General features: G+C 47.3%; 1 protein-coding gene across 1 annotated transcript in view; it reads left to right on the top strand.

Moving 5' to 3' along the window:
* Positions 1 to 1,675: 1,675 nt before the first annotated feature.
* The window catches only part of DNAJC6 (DnaJ heat shock protein family (Hsp40) member C6), a gene marked incomplete at its 5' end in the record, with an annotated part of 38,086 nt that continues 24,877 nt past the window's right edge, over positions 1,676 to 14,884 (top strand). Inside the window, one exon of the mRNA XM_080623158.1 lies at positions 1,676 to 1,910. Coding sequence (XP_080479284.1) covers positions 1,676 to 1,910 — 235 coding nt within the window. The remainder of the gene's footprint in view (positions 1,911 to 14,884) is intronic.

The following is a 14,884-nucleotide window of genomic DNA, read 5'->3' as shown; positions in this document are numbered from 1 at the left end:
TTTCTTTATTAGTTGCTGCATATGGGCACCAAGGGGAAAGGGGACCCGTTCCTACTGGTGAGCACTGCAGTCCATGCACTGCTCCATACTGAGCGATGGATTAAGATCTCAGTAATGACGGGGTAGAAAATACATTATTCTAACCTTGAGCTCAAGCTGTTAGTGCTGCTGACTCTGAACCGGTTACCTCAGGTTGGTTCCTTTCAGTTTGCTGTTTGTAAATCTGCTTGGGTTCTTGTGAGAGAACTTTGGGTCACGGCTGTACCTTGTTCACACTGTAATGTCAAATTGCAGGTGGTAGCGAAACATGATCAGGTACGGCTGTACCAGGTGCTCACTGCCCTGGAGTGTTGAGCAGGAAGGTTTAAACCAAGTGTCAATAATATAGAAGCTAGAATGGTTTGGGGTGGAAGGAACCTTAAAGCTAATTTAGTCCCAATCTCCTGCCACGAGCAGCGACACCTTCCACTAGATCAGGTTGCTCCAAGTCCTGTCCAACCTGGCATTTCAAGTTATAATTAGTGCTTATTGATGTTAATAATACTTTAGAAGCAAACACAAAGTATTTTTCTAAGGACCTTCTGTCCTTTCTGTAAGAGATGGAAGGTGTACTCGTGCCTGGATGCTATGGCTTCTTGTTGCCTTCCTTTCGCCTTAAATTAAAATTAAATCCATTTAGGAGACTTTAATGGTGGTCATTTCCTTTGGAGCATCCCTCAGCAACTCTGTTCCATGTAAAATGAAATGATGATATACTGTGGCTGCAGAATGTGTCGAGCAAGGCATGGCTCATCAGTTGTTCAAGGACAAGGACACACTTTGTGTTGGTCTAAAGTCTGTTTACATGTGAACAGCTAAAAATAGATTGCCAAGACCTGACAATGGAAACAGCTCAGGAGTCAGGGGTAGCACTTCTTCAGTTGGGTGCCACCGGTTTGAAGCCAGTAGTGGCACAGGCCAGGGCTTGGGATGTTGCTGCATCCCTCGTGGTGTGCTTTATGAATCACTGCTGTGGTTCTGGACACCCACCGGTTACTTGCCCGCAGACAGATGCAGTGTTAGCTGAGCCAGGGATGCCCTTTAGGTTTTTGGAGGCTCAGCGCAGAGCTGCTGTGCCACCCCTCCTCCTCTAGACTGCAGAATTGGCTGTGTCAGCCGGTAACTCGGTGACCTTGGCTCGTTCCCAGGGAACACACCTTTCACTGGTGTGATAGATCATAATGTCGATCGCTATTTGGAGCACACACCTGCAGTACAGCCCAGCCCTCCGCGCTGAAGGACCTCTTTTGGGCAAGGGATGTGGCTGCTAGAACACATAACAGCCCAGAGAAGGAAGCGGGGTAGATCTTGCTAAGTAACCTCTCTGGCCGCTATCTCTCTGTGGCTGCTGCAGCGCTTCCAGCGCCTCGTCACTGATTAACTTAACGATACTTCCAGCGGGGGCCTGAAGCCCGGACAGCTCGGACGCTCGGGCGGCGGCCTCGCCGATTGCTTCCGGGCCCCGGAGGGGCGGGACGGGGCGGCACCGGGGCCGGGGCGGGGAGGGAAAGGAAGGGAAGGCGGGGGGGCGGCCTGCCGGTGCCGTCCCGCCCTTCTCCTCCCCTCGGGGCGGCCGGAGCACTCGCCTTCCCCTCCTGCCCGCGGCGTCAGCGGAGCTCCTCCGCCCGGTGCGCCCATGAGCCTGCTCGGGAGCTACCGGAAAAAGCCGGGCAGTGACGGCTATGAATCTTTACAGCTGGTGGACAGCAGCGCTGACGGCGGCGGAGGGGGCAAGGCCGGGGCCGGTGCGGCGGAGACGGGCGGCCGGAGCCCTGCGCGGCACCATCAGCATCACCAGTACCACCAGTACCAGCAGCACCAGCAGCAGGCGCAGCCCCGCGCCGAGGGCGGCAGCACCATGGACAGCTCAGGTAGGAGCGGGCCCGCCCGCCGCCTCTATGGGGGTCCCCGCCGCACGCGTGGGGATGGGGAAAGGGGGAATGTTGGGATGGGAGGTGCGGGGCTGGGTCTGCTGCTTCGTGGTGGGGTTGTGTTGATGGGGGGTGCCTGGGGAAGGGAGGCTGTGGAGGGACAATAGCGGCCCTTTGTCCGAGGGAGGGCGGCGGGAGGAAGGTGATCCCACCAAGGGTTGCGTGCGGAAATCATTGGCTCATGGTTGACTCCTGTTCACCCCCAAAGAGAAAAAGGTTGTTCAGGAGCTAAAATGGATGGAGCGATTTAGGCTTTTTCCCCAGCTGACTTATTTCCCAGAATAGTCATTACTTTTTCCCCCCCCCTTGCCAAACTGAATTGGATTAATTGTGATAGATGATGCACTCTGCATGAACCATTTTTAATCAGGGAGTAGGGGACCAGATGGGCTTTACGACTGGTAATGGGATAGAGAGCTCTCCACCTCTAAATCACAGGTTCAAATTTGCCTGAATAACTGGTAATCGAGAGTGCTCATCTGATGGCTTTTAAGTGATCTCTCCAAACCAACTGGTTCTGGTTGGTTACGTGTGCCCATCACAATGAACATCTGCAGCCTTTGTGGAGAACTTCCAAAGCACAAACTTGTGCAAGGAAATACCCTGACTGGTTGTTGGGGACTGAATTGGGTGTCTGCCTGTTATAGTGGGGTGATCTTGCAGCAATACCTGTACTGTTCCATGAAAGAAAGGGGTGGGCCCAGGGCACTCAGCAAGTACTTAAAATACATCACCTTTGTTTTAAGGTTTTAACCTTTTAAGGTTTTAACCTTAAACCAGCCTTTTTCTTAAGGGAAAAAACCCCACCCCAATGACCTGTGTCTTGGCTTGAATGGGGAGATTCTTACCTTGATTTTGTTTTCACGTTTGCTCTGCTATAATAGGAGTTGTGTTTTCCTCTTCCCCCTCCTTGCCATTTGAATTTGCTTTCAAGAGTTCTTTTGAGGCTTGGCTTTGGTTTTTAACTTGTTTTACTCCCGCACTTTAGAAATGCATTTGAATTTGCTGCTGTGATATCTCTGCTACAATTGTTTGTAATCATAGGATGTGTCAGTAGATTCCTACTCACAGTAGGCTGCTGTGTTACAGTTATTTGGATTCTCACCCTGGCATCTGCTGAGATGGTTAGATATTGCGGTCAGCTTAATGTATATCATTAAAGCTATTACCTGAATGAGTTTCCTGGAACTTTAAGAGCCAAAGGTGTCTGTGTGGTGGAAGGTGGTGTTGGCACCAGACAGTGTGGGAGCGTGCTGCAGCTCGTGTCAAGTCGCGGCTTTTGTCTAGCACCAGCTCAGTGGATTATTGAGCATTGCTGTTGTAATTGTTCTGTTTGGGTTCCTCAAGCCAGTCCACTCCCTGACGAGCTCATGGATAGCTAGAAAATACCCTCATTTAGAGGCTTTGTGCAACATTCGCCTCTAACTATCAAGACATCGCAGAGCATTAATTGTATTAATGCCCTCTATCAGTTTCTAGAGTGTTCTCCCCTTAACCACACGGGCTTGATCAAGGGCTGTCCCTGCGATTTGGAAGATAATGCTGGAGAGATCTGTGTCAGCCAGAGTTTGCTTCCTTTAGCTCACTTTGGTTCTCTCAGTACCTAAATTTTACCGGCACTACACAACACACCTGATGCTTTAGCAGCATCAAACCTCAGGCCTTAATATGGCCCTTGAATCAAATTTGTAGGTTCATTAATGCTTAATCTGTTTTATAAGGGCTTTTTGGTGGGTGATTCTAAATCTTCACATGAAATTAAAACCAAGTGTATTGAGTGGAATGCTCTATTCTAAACCTGAGCTCCATACTTGCTCCTACCTTCTTCATTTGATCACTTTATGCTGATAAATGCCTAATTTTAATCAGTTCATTGCAAAAACATTTTTCTTTGTCAAGTATGAAATTACAAAGGCTTAAAGAACCCAATCCACCCCTCAGGTGTGCTTGTGGTTTCTGGTGCTTCGGTAGTTGGAGCCGCTCATGAGTTGTGGGACATGATTTATCCTTAATGCAGTGGGAGGATGGATCATTATGGGGGGGGGGGAATGGGGAAGCAGTGGGAGAGAGACAGGAAAATCAAGTGGCTGGGGATTTGGCTTAATAGGAGCAAGGAAAAAACACCACCCACCTTCTGGGCTTTGTTTTATAGACTAGAGAACGTGTTTGTGTTATAAATACTTCAGGCTTTTCCCATGAATGATCCCAAAAGTCTAAATCGCTAAGATAGGCAGTGGTGAAGCCCATCAGGTGGGAAAAGAGACCTGAATTCCTTGGGAAGGAGAGGGGTGAGATAAGCCGGTGATGGTGCAAGGGAGGTGTGCTGCTGGCTTTTGGTGGGGCAGGGGAGCCTTTTGTCTGTCATTAGGTGGCAAACTCCTTGAGGTGCCCTGGCCCCATCAGAGCTTGTTGCGTGCTTCCCACACACTTGACCTCCCTATGTTCCAGGTTTTCCTTTATTTTCTGGTTTTAAACAATGGTTTCACGTGTGGTGGGATCAGCTGCTGCCTGAGTTACTGAAATGGGTGTTTGTAGCTAAGGAGTGAAGCTGTCCTGGGGTACAACTCGGTGTCAGCAGGCAATGTGGGCCACTGGGTGCAGCAGGCTGAGTGCAGTGCTGTGGTTTGTCTGCCTCGGTGCAGTTACATAGCATCTTCAATTACATTAAATAGTTGGAGAATCAAACCTCCCTTTTCTCTCCCCACGTATTAAGTTTCATTTGCACGAGGGCAAGGCTCTCTGGGCAAAGAAAAACGGCCTTTGCTCTCTGCAAGATGTGCCTGTGGATGAAGCAATTACAGAAGTTAGATGGGTGAGGGTATGTGCTGCAGGCAAAGTGCTGGCAATTCTGGGGCAAATTGCTGTTGGTTTAGCTAGCGTGGCTGTATGTGCTATTGCTGCAATGACACTAACTCAAACGAGCTGAGGAAGTGGGCCCCTGTTGGGTTTGTCTATTAATTTTCTTTAATTCAAAGTATTAGATGTTAAAGCATCATCTCTTAGTGTGGGTTTGCAATCTTATAAACAGCTTCTTGCAATGAAAATGATCGGTGGTTGCAGTTTTGCTATAAATTGTGAGCACTTGTGATTATTGGCTTAATATTTTTTGGACTGGTGTTGCTTGGTGTTGAAAGAAAAAGGGAGCAAAAGCTGGGAACTAAGATCACCGTGTATGTGGGAAGGGGGTGGTGTCGGAAGGCAGGATCTGATTGGGGCTGGAAGGGAGATGGTACAGAGGGGGCTCTGTGCTGGTGTCCTGGGGGTGCTGACACTGGGATGGAGGGTCTGGCCAGGCTGTATCCAGTGGCTGAGCATGGAAAACTCCAATTTTCAAAGTCTCTGGGATTGGTAAATGCTTCTTGGCTCATTTTGCTTAAAAATTCTTCTGCCAACGTCACCCATGCCATGCAGAGGAGCACTAACATGAGCTGTTAAAGTGAAGTAGTGATGATTTAAGTTGCTTGAGTTGTAGCCTGGGGCACCTGTGTGCTCACAGGCAGCAAAACTGGAATCTCCAGCCCACAGTGATTTGAGCACCTCGCTGTTAGGCTTGGATTTAGCTCAAAGAAGCCAAGAGCAGAAGCTTTATTTCAGGTAGGGTGGCTGCAGGAGTTTGCTGCTGGTATCTGATGCTGCTGATGTGATGACCTTGCCTTCTGCTGCCTTAAACTTTGCCAGAATTGAACCAGACAGAAGGAAATATTGGTCAGTGTGTGGTTTCAGTCTCAGATTTATGTCTCACAGTGTGGTCTGTTCATACAGGTTCATGCTTATCTGTAGGTTTAGATTAGACATTAGGCAGAAGCTCTTCCCTGTGAGGGTGCTGAGGCACTGGCCCAGGGTGCCCAGAGAAGCTGTGGCTGCCCCATCCCTGGCAGTGTTCAAGGCCAGGTTGGACACAGGGGCTTGGAGCAAGCTGCTCTAGTGGAAGGTGTCCCTGCCCGTGGCAGGGGTTGGAGCTGGAGGAGCTTTAAGCTCCCTTCCAGCACAAACCAGTCTGGGATTCTGTGATGCCTTAAGTGGGCATAAAACCTCTGTGCATCTTTAGCACATGCCCTTAACTGCTGAATGTTCAGCTCCTGATGGAGTGTTTAAAGCAGCTTCTATGGAATATGCTAGATGCAATATAGTAACGTGATCGTAGACTACATCTAATGGGACCTCTACGTTACTGCTACCTGCCAGTTCCTTCAGAAACCATGCTGGACTTTGGGCTGGAAGTTCGAGGATGGTGAGAAGGAGAGATAAAGGGAGACTTGAGCTTAAGCTGTCAGGACACAAACCATTGTGAGTTCAAAAACCAAATTGGTCTCTGGTGTTTAGTGCTTACAAGATGAGGAGCAGGCAGTGAAGCAGCAATTTATTTAGGCTTTTGCTGTGGCGTTCAATAATGTTTTCTTAGCAGCTGGCTGAGCATTAAAAAAGGAAGAGGTTCTAGGAAATAAGATATAAGAGTAACAGCGAGGATATGTGTTAGAAAAGGACAAACCCCCTCTTTCTGTGCTCTTGTGTGGTGTACGAGCCAATCTACAGAACAGCTTTTAAGCACTCGGGGGATAGGCTTGCCTGTGCTACGTGCTTCCTTGAGCAGAGCAACCAAAGAAAAGGGCTTTAAATAAACAGCAAGTGTTGAAGCTGGGGTTTCTTGAACTGTTGTACACTCGCAAGCATAATCTCTTGTACTCTGGCGATTCCTTTTCACTGAGTCAGAAGAGAGACGTCTCCATGTCACTGGCATGGGGACAAAGCCCGCCGCTGACAATGTTGTCTTGTATTCTCTTCTAGCTGCGTTTTCCAACGGGGAGGTTGGGTTTAATAACTCTTTTGTTTGGTTGGGTGTTTTGGACACTTGAATGATTCGAGGCTGGCAGTAGGGCTTTTCTTTCCTTGTTGTTTTGACAGGGAGGAGAAGCAGAGAGAATGGCAATCAACTTCAAAGAGCAATGGCATGGATTGTGCTGGGAGCTCAGTATTCCAGCCTCACACGCATTCTGTTCACTGCAGGATGAGCTTCATATGGGAGAATATAGAACAAATGAAACAAATTTAGCACAGTGCTGGGGGGTGATTCCCCCCCAGCATCACTATTCTAAGCAAGGAAACAAACCCTCTTCTTCATGGAAATCCTCCGTGTTGCTTTGTTGGTGGTGCAAGCAGCATTCTTTAGTTGCTGTTTCTCAAGAAAAAGCAGAAATAGCTTCATTCTTCACAAGTCCATGAAGTTTGCATTTAGGCAGTCTCAAACGAACCTTCAAATAGAAAGCCTTGGGCTCATACTGTATTCGTTCTCGCATTTTATCGCAGGAGAGCACAAAAAGAAGTCCTCGGGCTTCTCTGCCCTACAGGGTGCTATGTGGTGCCAGTGGCTCCAGAGCTTCCCATGGGAGGGGAGGGATCCTGTCCCAGCCCGGGCAAAGGAAGGGGTGTTTGGATGTGCATTGCCAACAGAAACACACAGAAATTTGCCTGTGCCAGCAGTTCCTTAATGTGTGAACCAAAATCTGTTCCTTTTCAAAGCATCTCCATTAGGAGCTTCTCGGTTCATCCTATTGCCTCTCCTTCTCCCAGTGTCTGTACTATCCGAGCACCTTGTCGGCTTACAATGGCTTTATTTTCCCAGCCTGTCTTCATCTGAGAAGGATGCTCATAGCATTTGGCAGTGAGAAGGGCACTTTACCTGTTAGAGGTGAAGCTGCCAGGAAGCTCTTGGGCAGGTGGTAATGCATCTTGAAGTCTTGAGGCAGTTTCTGTCTGTTCCAGGCAAAAGGTCTGGATAGATGCAGTGCCAGGCTGGAAAGCTGCAGGTAAACCCAAGCAACAACAAAAAAGCCTCAACTACTTGCTCACTTGAATGAATTATTGAAGATCTCTTAATGCTCAGGTTGTCTGCACCACAAGATGGGTCTGTGCTGAATACAGAAAGATTCTGGCTCTGCCGCTGTGTTGAAGCTGGCTGTGTTCTGGGGGAGACTCATGATCTGATGAGCCCTTATCTTGCATTAGGCTCCTTGGCTCATAGTGTATCTCCTGCCTCCCTGTGCCCTTAGAGAGCACAGACATCTTCATAGCCTGCTCTGAAACTTCCCTTTGGCCACCCCAGAGTCATTCCCAGAGGCTTTTTGACCTCTTTTCTTGGGCATTACACTTGCTAAAGCAGGCTTGTGCTTGCCTGCCTCTGCTATGTGTTTTAAAGCATCAGGATCAGTGAATCCTGTGGTTGAGGGTCTCAGTGATGGTTACCAAGTGTTGGAGCCTGTTCTGCTGTTGTTGTCCTGCAGCTCTTCTCTGCATGTGTTTTGCTGTTCTTTTTTACAGAATAACACTTTAAGATACCTGTGCTCAGCCTTGTAAGGAATTTACCAGGAATCTGGGACAGTGATGGAAGAGGGAACAGATGAGGCTGGTGGCAAAAAAGATTAGGAAAATAATCAGTTTTCAGGGTCTGTGTGAGTCTGAGCAACTCCCCAAGTAATTTCTGCAGGTAGAAGCACTCTCCTTTCCTGTGAATGCTCCTTTATCACTGTTTTAGCTGCCTCTGTTGCTGCTGCTTTCTCCCCAGCCCCATTGTAAACCACTGCTCAGTGCCTATTGAAAAGTTGATGTAATCATGACACATAGGCTACATCTGATATAAGGAAGGATGTAAGTGCATATAATAGCATAGATGTTTTAGAGAGTTGCTTAAATGTGATAAAGCTCAGCTGTCCAGAAAAGAGATACGTGCTGGAAGGAATGGTTAGAGAGAACTGGGCTTTAGGGCACTGAGATTGTGCTCTTAAAGTGTAGCTGACAAAGCACTTGGATACAAAGGCTATCGATTATCACTGGATGTAAAGGAGCCACCTGCCCAGAGATATTAATTTAGAATTACCAACCACCCTCCCCCTTGAAAAGGGAGCTTAAACCCTTCCAGTAATGTCTGCAAATTGCTTTGTGATCCCCTGGAAGATGAAGTGCTGAGCATGGAAGAAAGACAGCGTGGGGACTGGCAGGACCCGTGGATGCTGCGGGTACCTGTGGATGCAAGAACTCTGCTCTGCCTGGGTCTGTTTGGTTGTCTGTCCATTTTCTACACACGTACACCCTCCATATGTGACGTACCTGTATGAGGATGCTCTAATCATGTTGTGGCAGCAATGCCTGCACCAGGGCTGCTCCTCCCATTCACACGCAGCATGGGCTCTGCAATGCTGAGGTAAAGCCCTTAAATACAATGAGCACCCTGCTCCAGTGGAAGGTGTCCCTGCCCGTGGCAGGGGTTGGAACTGGATGAGCTTTAAGCTCCCTTCCAACCCATTCTATGGTGGGTCTATGATGATGGGGCCACAGCAGCCTGGCTGAGTATCCCTTAAAGCTGGTGTGGAATCACATCCCGTGTTACAGAGGCTTTGCTGGGATCACTGTTTGCAGGAGGAACGTGAGCTGCGGCTGCTCCTGAGCCGGCTGCGGGGTGCTGGGGGAGGCAGCAGCACAAATAGTATCAGTTTTTGCTGAGTGTTCCTTAAAAACAATGCAGGCTTTGTTGCCGAAGCCACAACAACAGTGGCTCAACTTCTTTCAGATCGGGGACCTTTAAAAGGCCATTTCTACAAAGGCTCCCTTGCTCCCTTTTCATGACGTGTCCTGGTAATAGTCTAGGGGGGAAAAGGCAAGCAAACAGCCCTTCCCCCCTCAAAATACTTTGTGGGGAGGGAGGAAGCAGCAGGAAGTGGCAAAAACCTTCCAGAAATGTGGAATTTGGGACACGTACGCAGCAGTGAACAAGTTTTTTCTCATCGTCGTGTCAGGCTCTCATGGTACCATAGACAGAGAATACAGAGCAGCATTTAATACTCCCAGACTAACCTCTTTTTGGGGAGGGTGGAACATGCAGGCTTTAATGCTGTTCTAGAGAAGAGCCATGGTGAGGAGCAGGGAAGGTTTAGCTCTTTCCTCTTCCCATCTCTACAGAAAACACAGGCAGCAGCTCTAAGGAACATAAAATACAAGTTGACATTGAAGGTACTGTTCCATGTGGTGTGGGCAGACTGAGGTAAACCTGCTTCCTTTCCTATGGTTTCATGTCTGCTTTTTGTCTGCCCTTTACAGGCAAAAAAGGGTCTCTTTGCTCTTGATAAGTAACCTCTGAAACGCAGCACTTCAGTTTCCAGGCGTCTTGCTTTCACCCCCCTGCTCTCAAGCTGAATATTGCTTCATCAGCACAAACCTGCAGACTGACATGGTCTGAAATGGCTTTAAATGAGGGCTCATTTCCCCCTTAATTCCCTGGGGAGCTGGAATTCACGGCCTGTGGTTTGGAGGGTTTGTGGGTTGCCTGAGGGAGGCTGGTGCTCAGGGACCTCCCAGGCAGACGGGGACCACAATGCGCAGATCTGGCATGGGAAGCTTCCAAAGCGGGCATTTCCTGCTTGTTCTGACCAGTGAGCATCTCCATCAGCTGGTGGTAGTGTGGGACCCTCTGTTGCTGGTCCTTCTATGGTCTCCTGTGAAAGCTCTGGCCGTAGGAGATGGTGGCGGGTGCTGAAACATCCCCCCTCACTCGGGGTCACACTGGGTTTATTCACCCACTTCTGGCCCCAAAAGTCAATCTTTAAATGTGTTCAGCGGTTCAAGTGTCTTTGCTTTTGAGAGTGAGCACAATCACTGCTTGTGGGACTGCAAGGGGAGGTGGGGTGAGTGGCCTTTCATGAGGGTACAGGATGAGGGAGATATTTCCCTTTAGGATACAGTGCAGTTTCTTCCTCTGTCCATGTGCAGAAGATGAGTTTCCTACTTCAGCTACTATATACACTTTGATGGTTTTGCCCCACTAAGTGCAGAGGACAGCAGGTCTCTTGTCATGTCAATGTGTGTAAGCCTCCCAACACCCCAAAGCTGTCCTGCTAAAGCCCTTCATGTCACTCTGGAGTAATGCCTGTGCCTTTGGTGAGCAGGTCACGGCGGGACATCAGGCAGAGGAGCTGTGCTCACCCCTTCATGTACAGGGCTGATGGTGCGAAAGGACTGTCATAGGAACGCTACCATATGACCTATTGTAGTGTTTGTAAGGGGATGTAGCAGGTTGCTGCTACCCTTGGTGACCGCTAGAGGTTTACTCTGAGCACCCTCACCTTGGAGCAGGATCAGCTCAGAGCAGGTACCTTTACCCAGAACAAACACAAACTTCACTTTGCCAACTGAATGAAGTTGTCTCATTTCCATGCTGCTCCATTGACTTGAAGCGCTTCAGTGATACCGTCATTGCCATCACCTACAGAGCTGTTGAGGAAGAGCTGTCCCGTGCATCTCAGGCAGCAGTAAAACCACTACATTAGAAGCTCCTTTATTAGGAAATGAAAAGGCTGCTGTTAGCAAGTGATCCCTCTGAAACCTGTGCTACAAATACAGGTCAGAAGCTTGTCTCTGAAGTGTACTGAGCCTTTTGGGGAATATCCAGTAACTGGGCTGACAAAGAGTACTTGCCCTGTAAGGAACAAGATGCATCTCATACACATAGAGGCTAATTCTCTGTAACAAGACTTCAAGACCGCAGTTCCAACCCATGTCAGCTGTGTGTCAACATGCCAAGAACTGGGACCCAAGCCATATGGCAGGCTCCTGCATTGCGAACTTGCAGCAGTCTATTTCTGTGCAGACAAGCTTGTGAGGCCCTGTTTCTGTGTACCAGAAGATGCTTCGGGGGCTGATGCTGGGTCTGTGAGGGTTAGTTTTGCCTCTGGCTGCAGGATAAGTGAATGGGCATATGGGATGCAGTTCCTGGTGGGATAGAGGGAAGGGAGGGGGTGTCCTGTGCCTTTTGCCTTTGTGCTAAGGGAGAGGACTGTTTCTCTCCTTTGGGTTTACCACCCACCTCTGGTAGGAAGATCTTTCTGAGCTGGGAAGTGCTATGACACCACTAACTCAATATCCCAACCAAGGTAGTGGTGATCACCTTATCTGCATGGTGAAACCTGAACTTCCTTCCTGCTGGGCTCTAACAGGGAACAGCGACTGGCTCATCCCTTTGGACTCAGCAAGCATCCTTGGTCCTTCTACAACAGAATAGGTCATAGTCATCCTTTAGAAAGGTCTCCAGGAGCTCTGAAGGTCTCCATTTACAAGAGGGACTTAGCACAGAAATGTTTTATTCATCAAAAAATGCAGGCTACCTTTTCCTTTTAATCAAACCTTTTCTGGTTGTTCTTGTGGGTTTTGGTACATATTGTCAGGTTCACGTGGTAATGCATTAACCCTTTCTGCCCATTTATACGCCTTTATGCTTTGTAGGAGATGCTGCCTAGCAAAGAAGCCTTTGGATGTATTTATTTTGTTCTGCATTCCTAGCAACTGAGAAAGACTTTGTCAGCACTGAGGATGCTGCTTTCATCCTTTAACTACAAGATAACTGAGCAAATCACTGTACCTGGTATAGTACCAAGTGCTGCTGCGTTGTAAACTTCCACAATAGCTAACTAATACCTATGTCATATTAAATCCTAAATATGATGTTTGTGCTCTTGAAAGCTTGCGTTTCTCCATTAGGCATCCTTTCGGCTTTAGTGTACATAGTAAATTTGGAATTAACTGCTGCTGCTTTTAGACATACAGTGGAATTCTCATTCTCTATTTCTCCTACTCTCTATTCCCCATACCCGTTAGGGTTCATTTCTGAAGATTCCAGGTTTTCCATACTCTCGAAGCCTTTCTGATGCTCTCCTATAGCACTTCCAGCTGTAAAAATCTGCCCACTGCCATTGGTCCCCTAATCCCTTTGTCCCCCCTTTCCCTCTTCCAAGTTACCACCTTTCTGCCTTCCTTTCTTTTAAAAGCTGACCTGCAGAACTGAAAGTATCTTCTGAACAAAACCTCCTCATTCAATCAGCCCTGGATTTTCTAGCACAGAGTAATATGAAAACAAAGTTATTGACAAGAGGTCAAACTCTGATTCCATTCTTGGAAGCCAATGAGAAGCTTTGATTTTCTTTCTTTCTCATTGTTCTTAATCATACTTGAAGCAGATACTTACAAGTGGTTTGGCAAAAGAAATATTCCTGTGCCTTGAGAAGGCATCATTTGTTCTGAGGCTGGCAGAGTGCAGAGGAGAAGAGATGGCCTCTAATTTTACTGCTCTAGCACACGGGTCACGTGCATGGCCACATCAGAGTGCATTAAGCACCCTCTGTGCATAGGGGAATAAATAGCATCACTTTACTAATAGTCTCCAGTTTAAAGATGTGTATTATATTTATTGATAGTTCATTCTGGGTTTGAAAGAGTGAATGTCATTTAAATGGATTGGGTAATCTACAGAATAAATCAGTGAGGACTTGTTTAGCTGTAGCTTTTTTCAGAGCATCACAGAATCCCAGACTGGTTTGTATTGGAAGAAAGCTTAAAGCGCATCCAGTTCCAATCAAGGGACACTTTCTACTACAGCAGGTTGCTCCAAGCCCTGCCCAACCTGTTTCTTAATAGTCTGAATGCCTCTAGAATATTTCTTCTGATAGTGATGATTATGTGAGTGATATTTCAATAGCGTGTATCCAACACCACTTAGGGACATGCTGTAGACCAGAGAAGTGATTAGCTGCAAGATCTCTTTATATAAGTATAACAAGCACTGCCAATGCCCCAGCCTGCATTAACCATGCTAAATCTTCCCTATTTCTGGGCACCAGGGTGAGTAATAATGACCAACATATTCCTTTTCCAAAGCAGCTGTCCCATGGCTCTACAGCAGGACAAATGTTCATGGAATTGCTGGGTGCTCTGGGAAAGGCAACCCTTAGTAGATGCCACCTCAGTTATGGAACTACCTGGGAGTATTACATGCATTTACATGGGTTGCTTGTTGCTTCATTTGCTGTGCTATAGGATGTGGGTCTGCTGACTGATCTCACATAATGAGGTAACAAATGTATAATTAACTACTAAATGTATAATTACTTTAAAGCTTGCTAAGATCAAGATAGTTGAGGCCTAGTGAACAGAAAGCCATTGTAAGCAGTCAGGAGCTTCATTAGTAGCTAATCAGCAGCTAAAATAGCATTTTGCTAGATAAAATGGCTCTCTGCTTTAAAACAAAATCACATTTACTGAAGTCTACATCCAATTTATTGTACTGGTGCTGTTCTAAGAATGATGCTATTAACACAGCACTGCTGTAACATGGAAGGCTGCGAAAATCAGTTCTTGCTTAGGACAGTGGAATAGTTACTCTACTTGCAAAATGCAAACACCTGAGGTGTAAGGTTGTATCACAGCCCACCAAAAGAACACTTCAAATGGCTCTTGGTCTGTGGTAGTCCCCTATTGACTCTGCAGCTTTATGTCACTTCAAGCTGTGAAAGAAAAGCTTTCCAAGGAGGTCAGCCCTGCTCTGCTTTAGCCATAGCAATTCTGAGTCCTGTACTAAGGCTGCAGACATACAAATGTCAAAAAAGGCTCTGGTTCTCTGCTGGAATGTTTAATTCCTGGACTTCCTTTTCATGCCAAATCCCGAACTTTTATGTCCTTTCACTCAAGCAAATCTGAGCTCTCAAGTGACCTAAAATCCCTCTGATGACTTCTCTTACAGCCATAGAAACAGATATTCATAAGACAACCTTCAGTCATCTAGCTGCAGTCAAATGGCAGCTGTGATGCTGACACTCAAGAGCTGTCATATATTCTAGTGCCTCTTTTTTACCCCTATGGAGGTGGTTGTTGGTTTGGTCTTGGTTGTGATCAGTAGATCAGCTGTGTTTCAAAGAGCTGGTCTTGCTTCTGGTTGGATTGAGGGGTAAGGGAGATGTATGGTGGTTGCCCATACTATACTGATACTAAATAGTCAACATACGTGCAACGCCATGAGTTGATGGTGGTTTCTGAGCCCATCTGGCAAGGATGGGCCTTCTCTCATCTCTGGAAAATTATGGTTTTAATAAGTAAAACTG

Source organism: Psittacula echo (assembly GCF_963264785.1).
Source record: "Psittacula echo genome assembly, chromosome: 7".
In the NCBI taxonomy this organism is placed as follows: Eukaryota; Metazoa; Chordata; class Aves; order Psittaciformes; family Psittacidae; genus Psittacula; species Psittacula echo.
The sequence above is the reverse complement of the archived record's forward strand: the minus strand, read 5'-3'. Positions and strand labels throughout refer to the sequence as shown.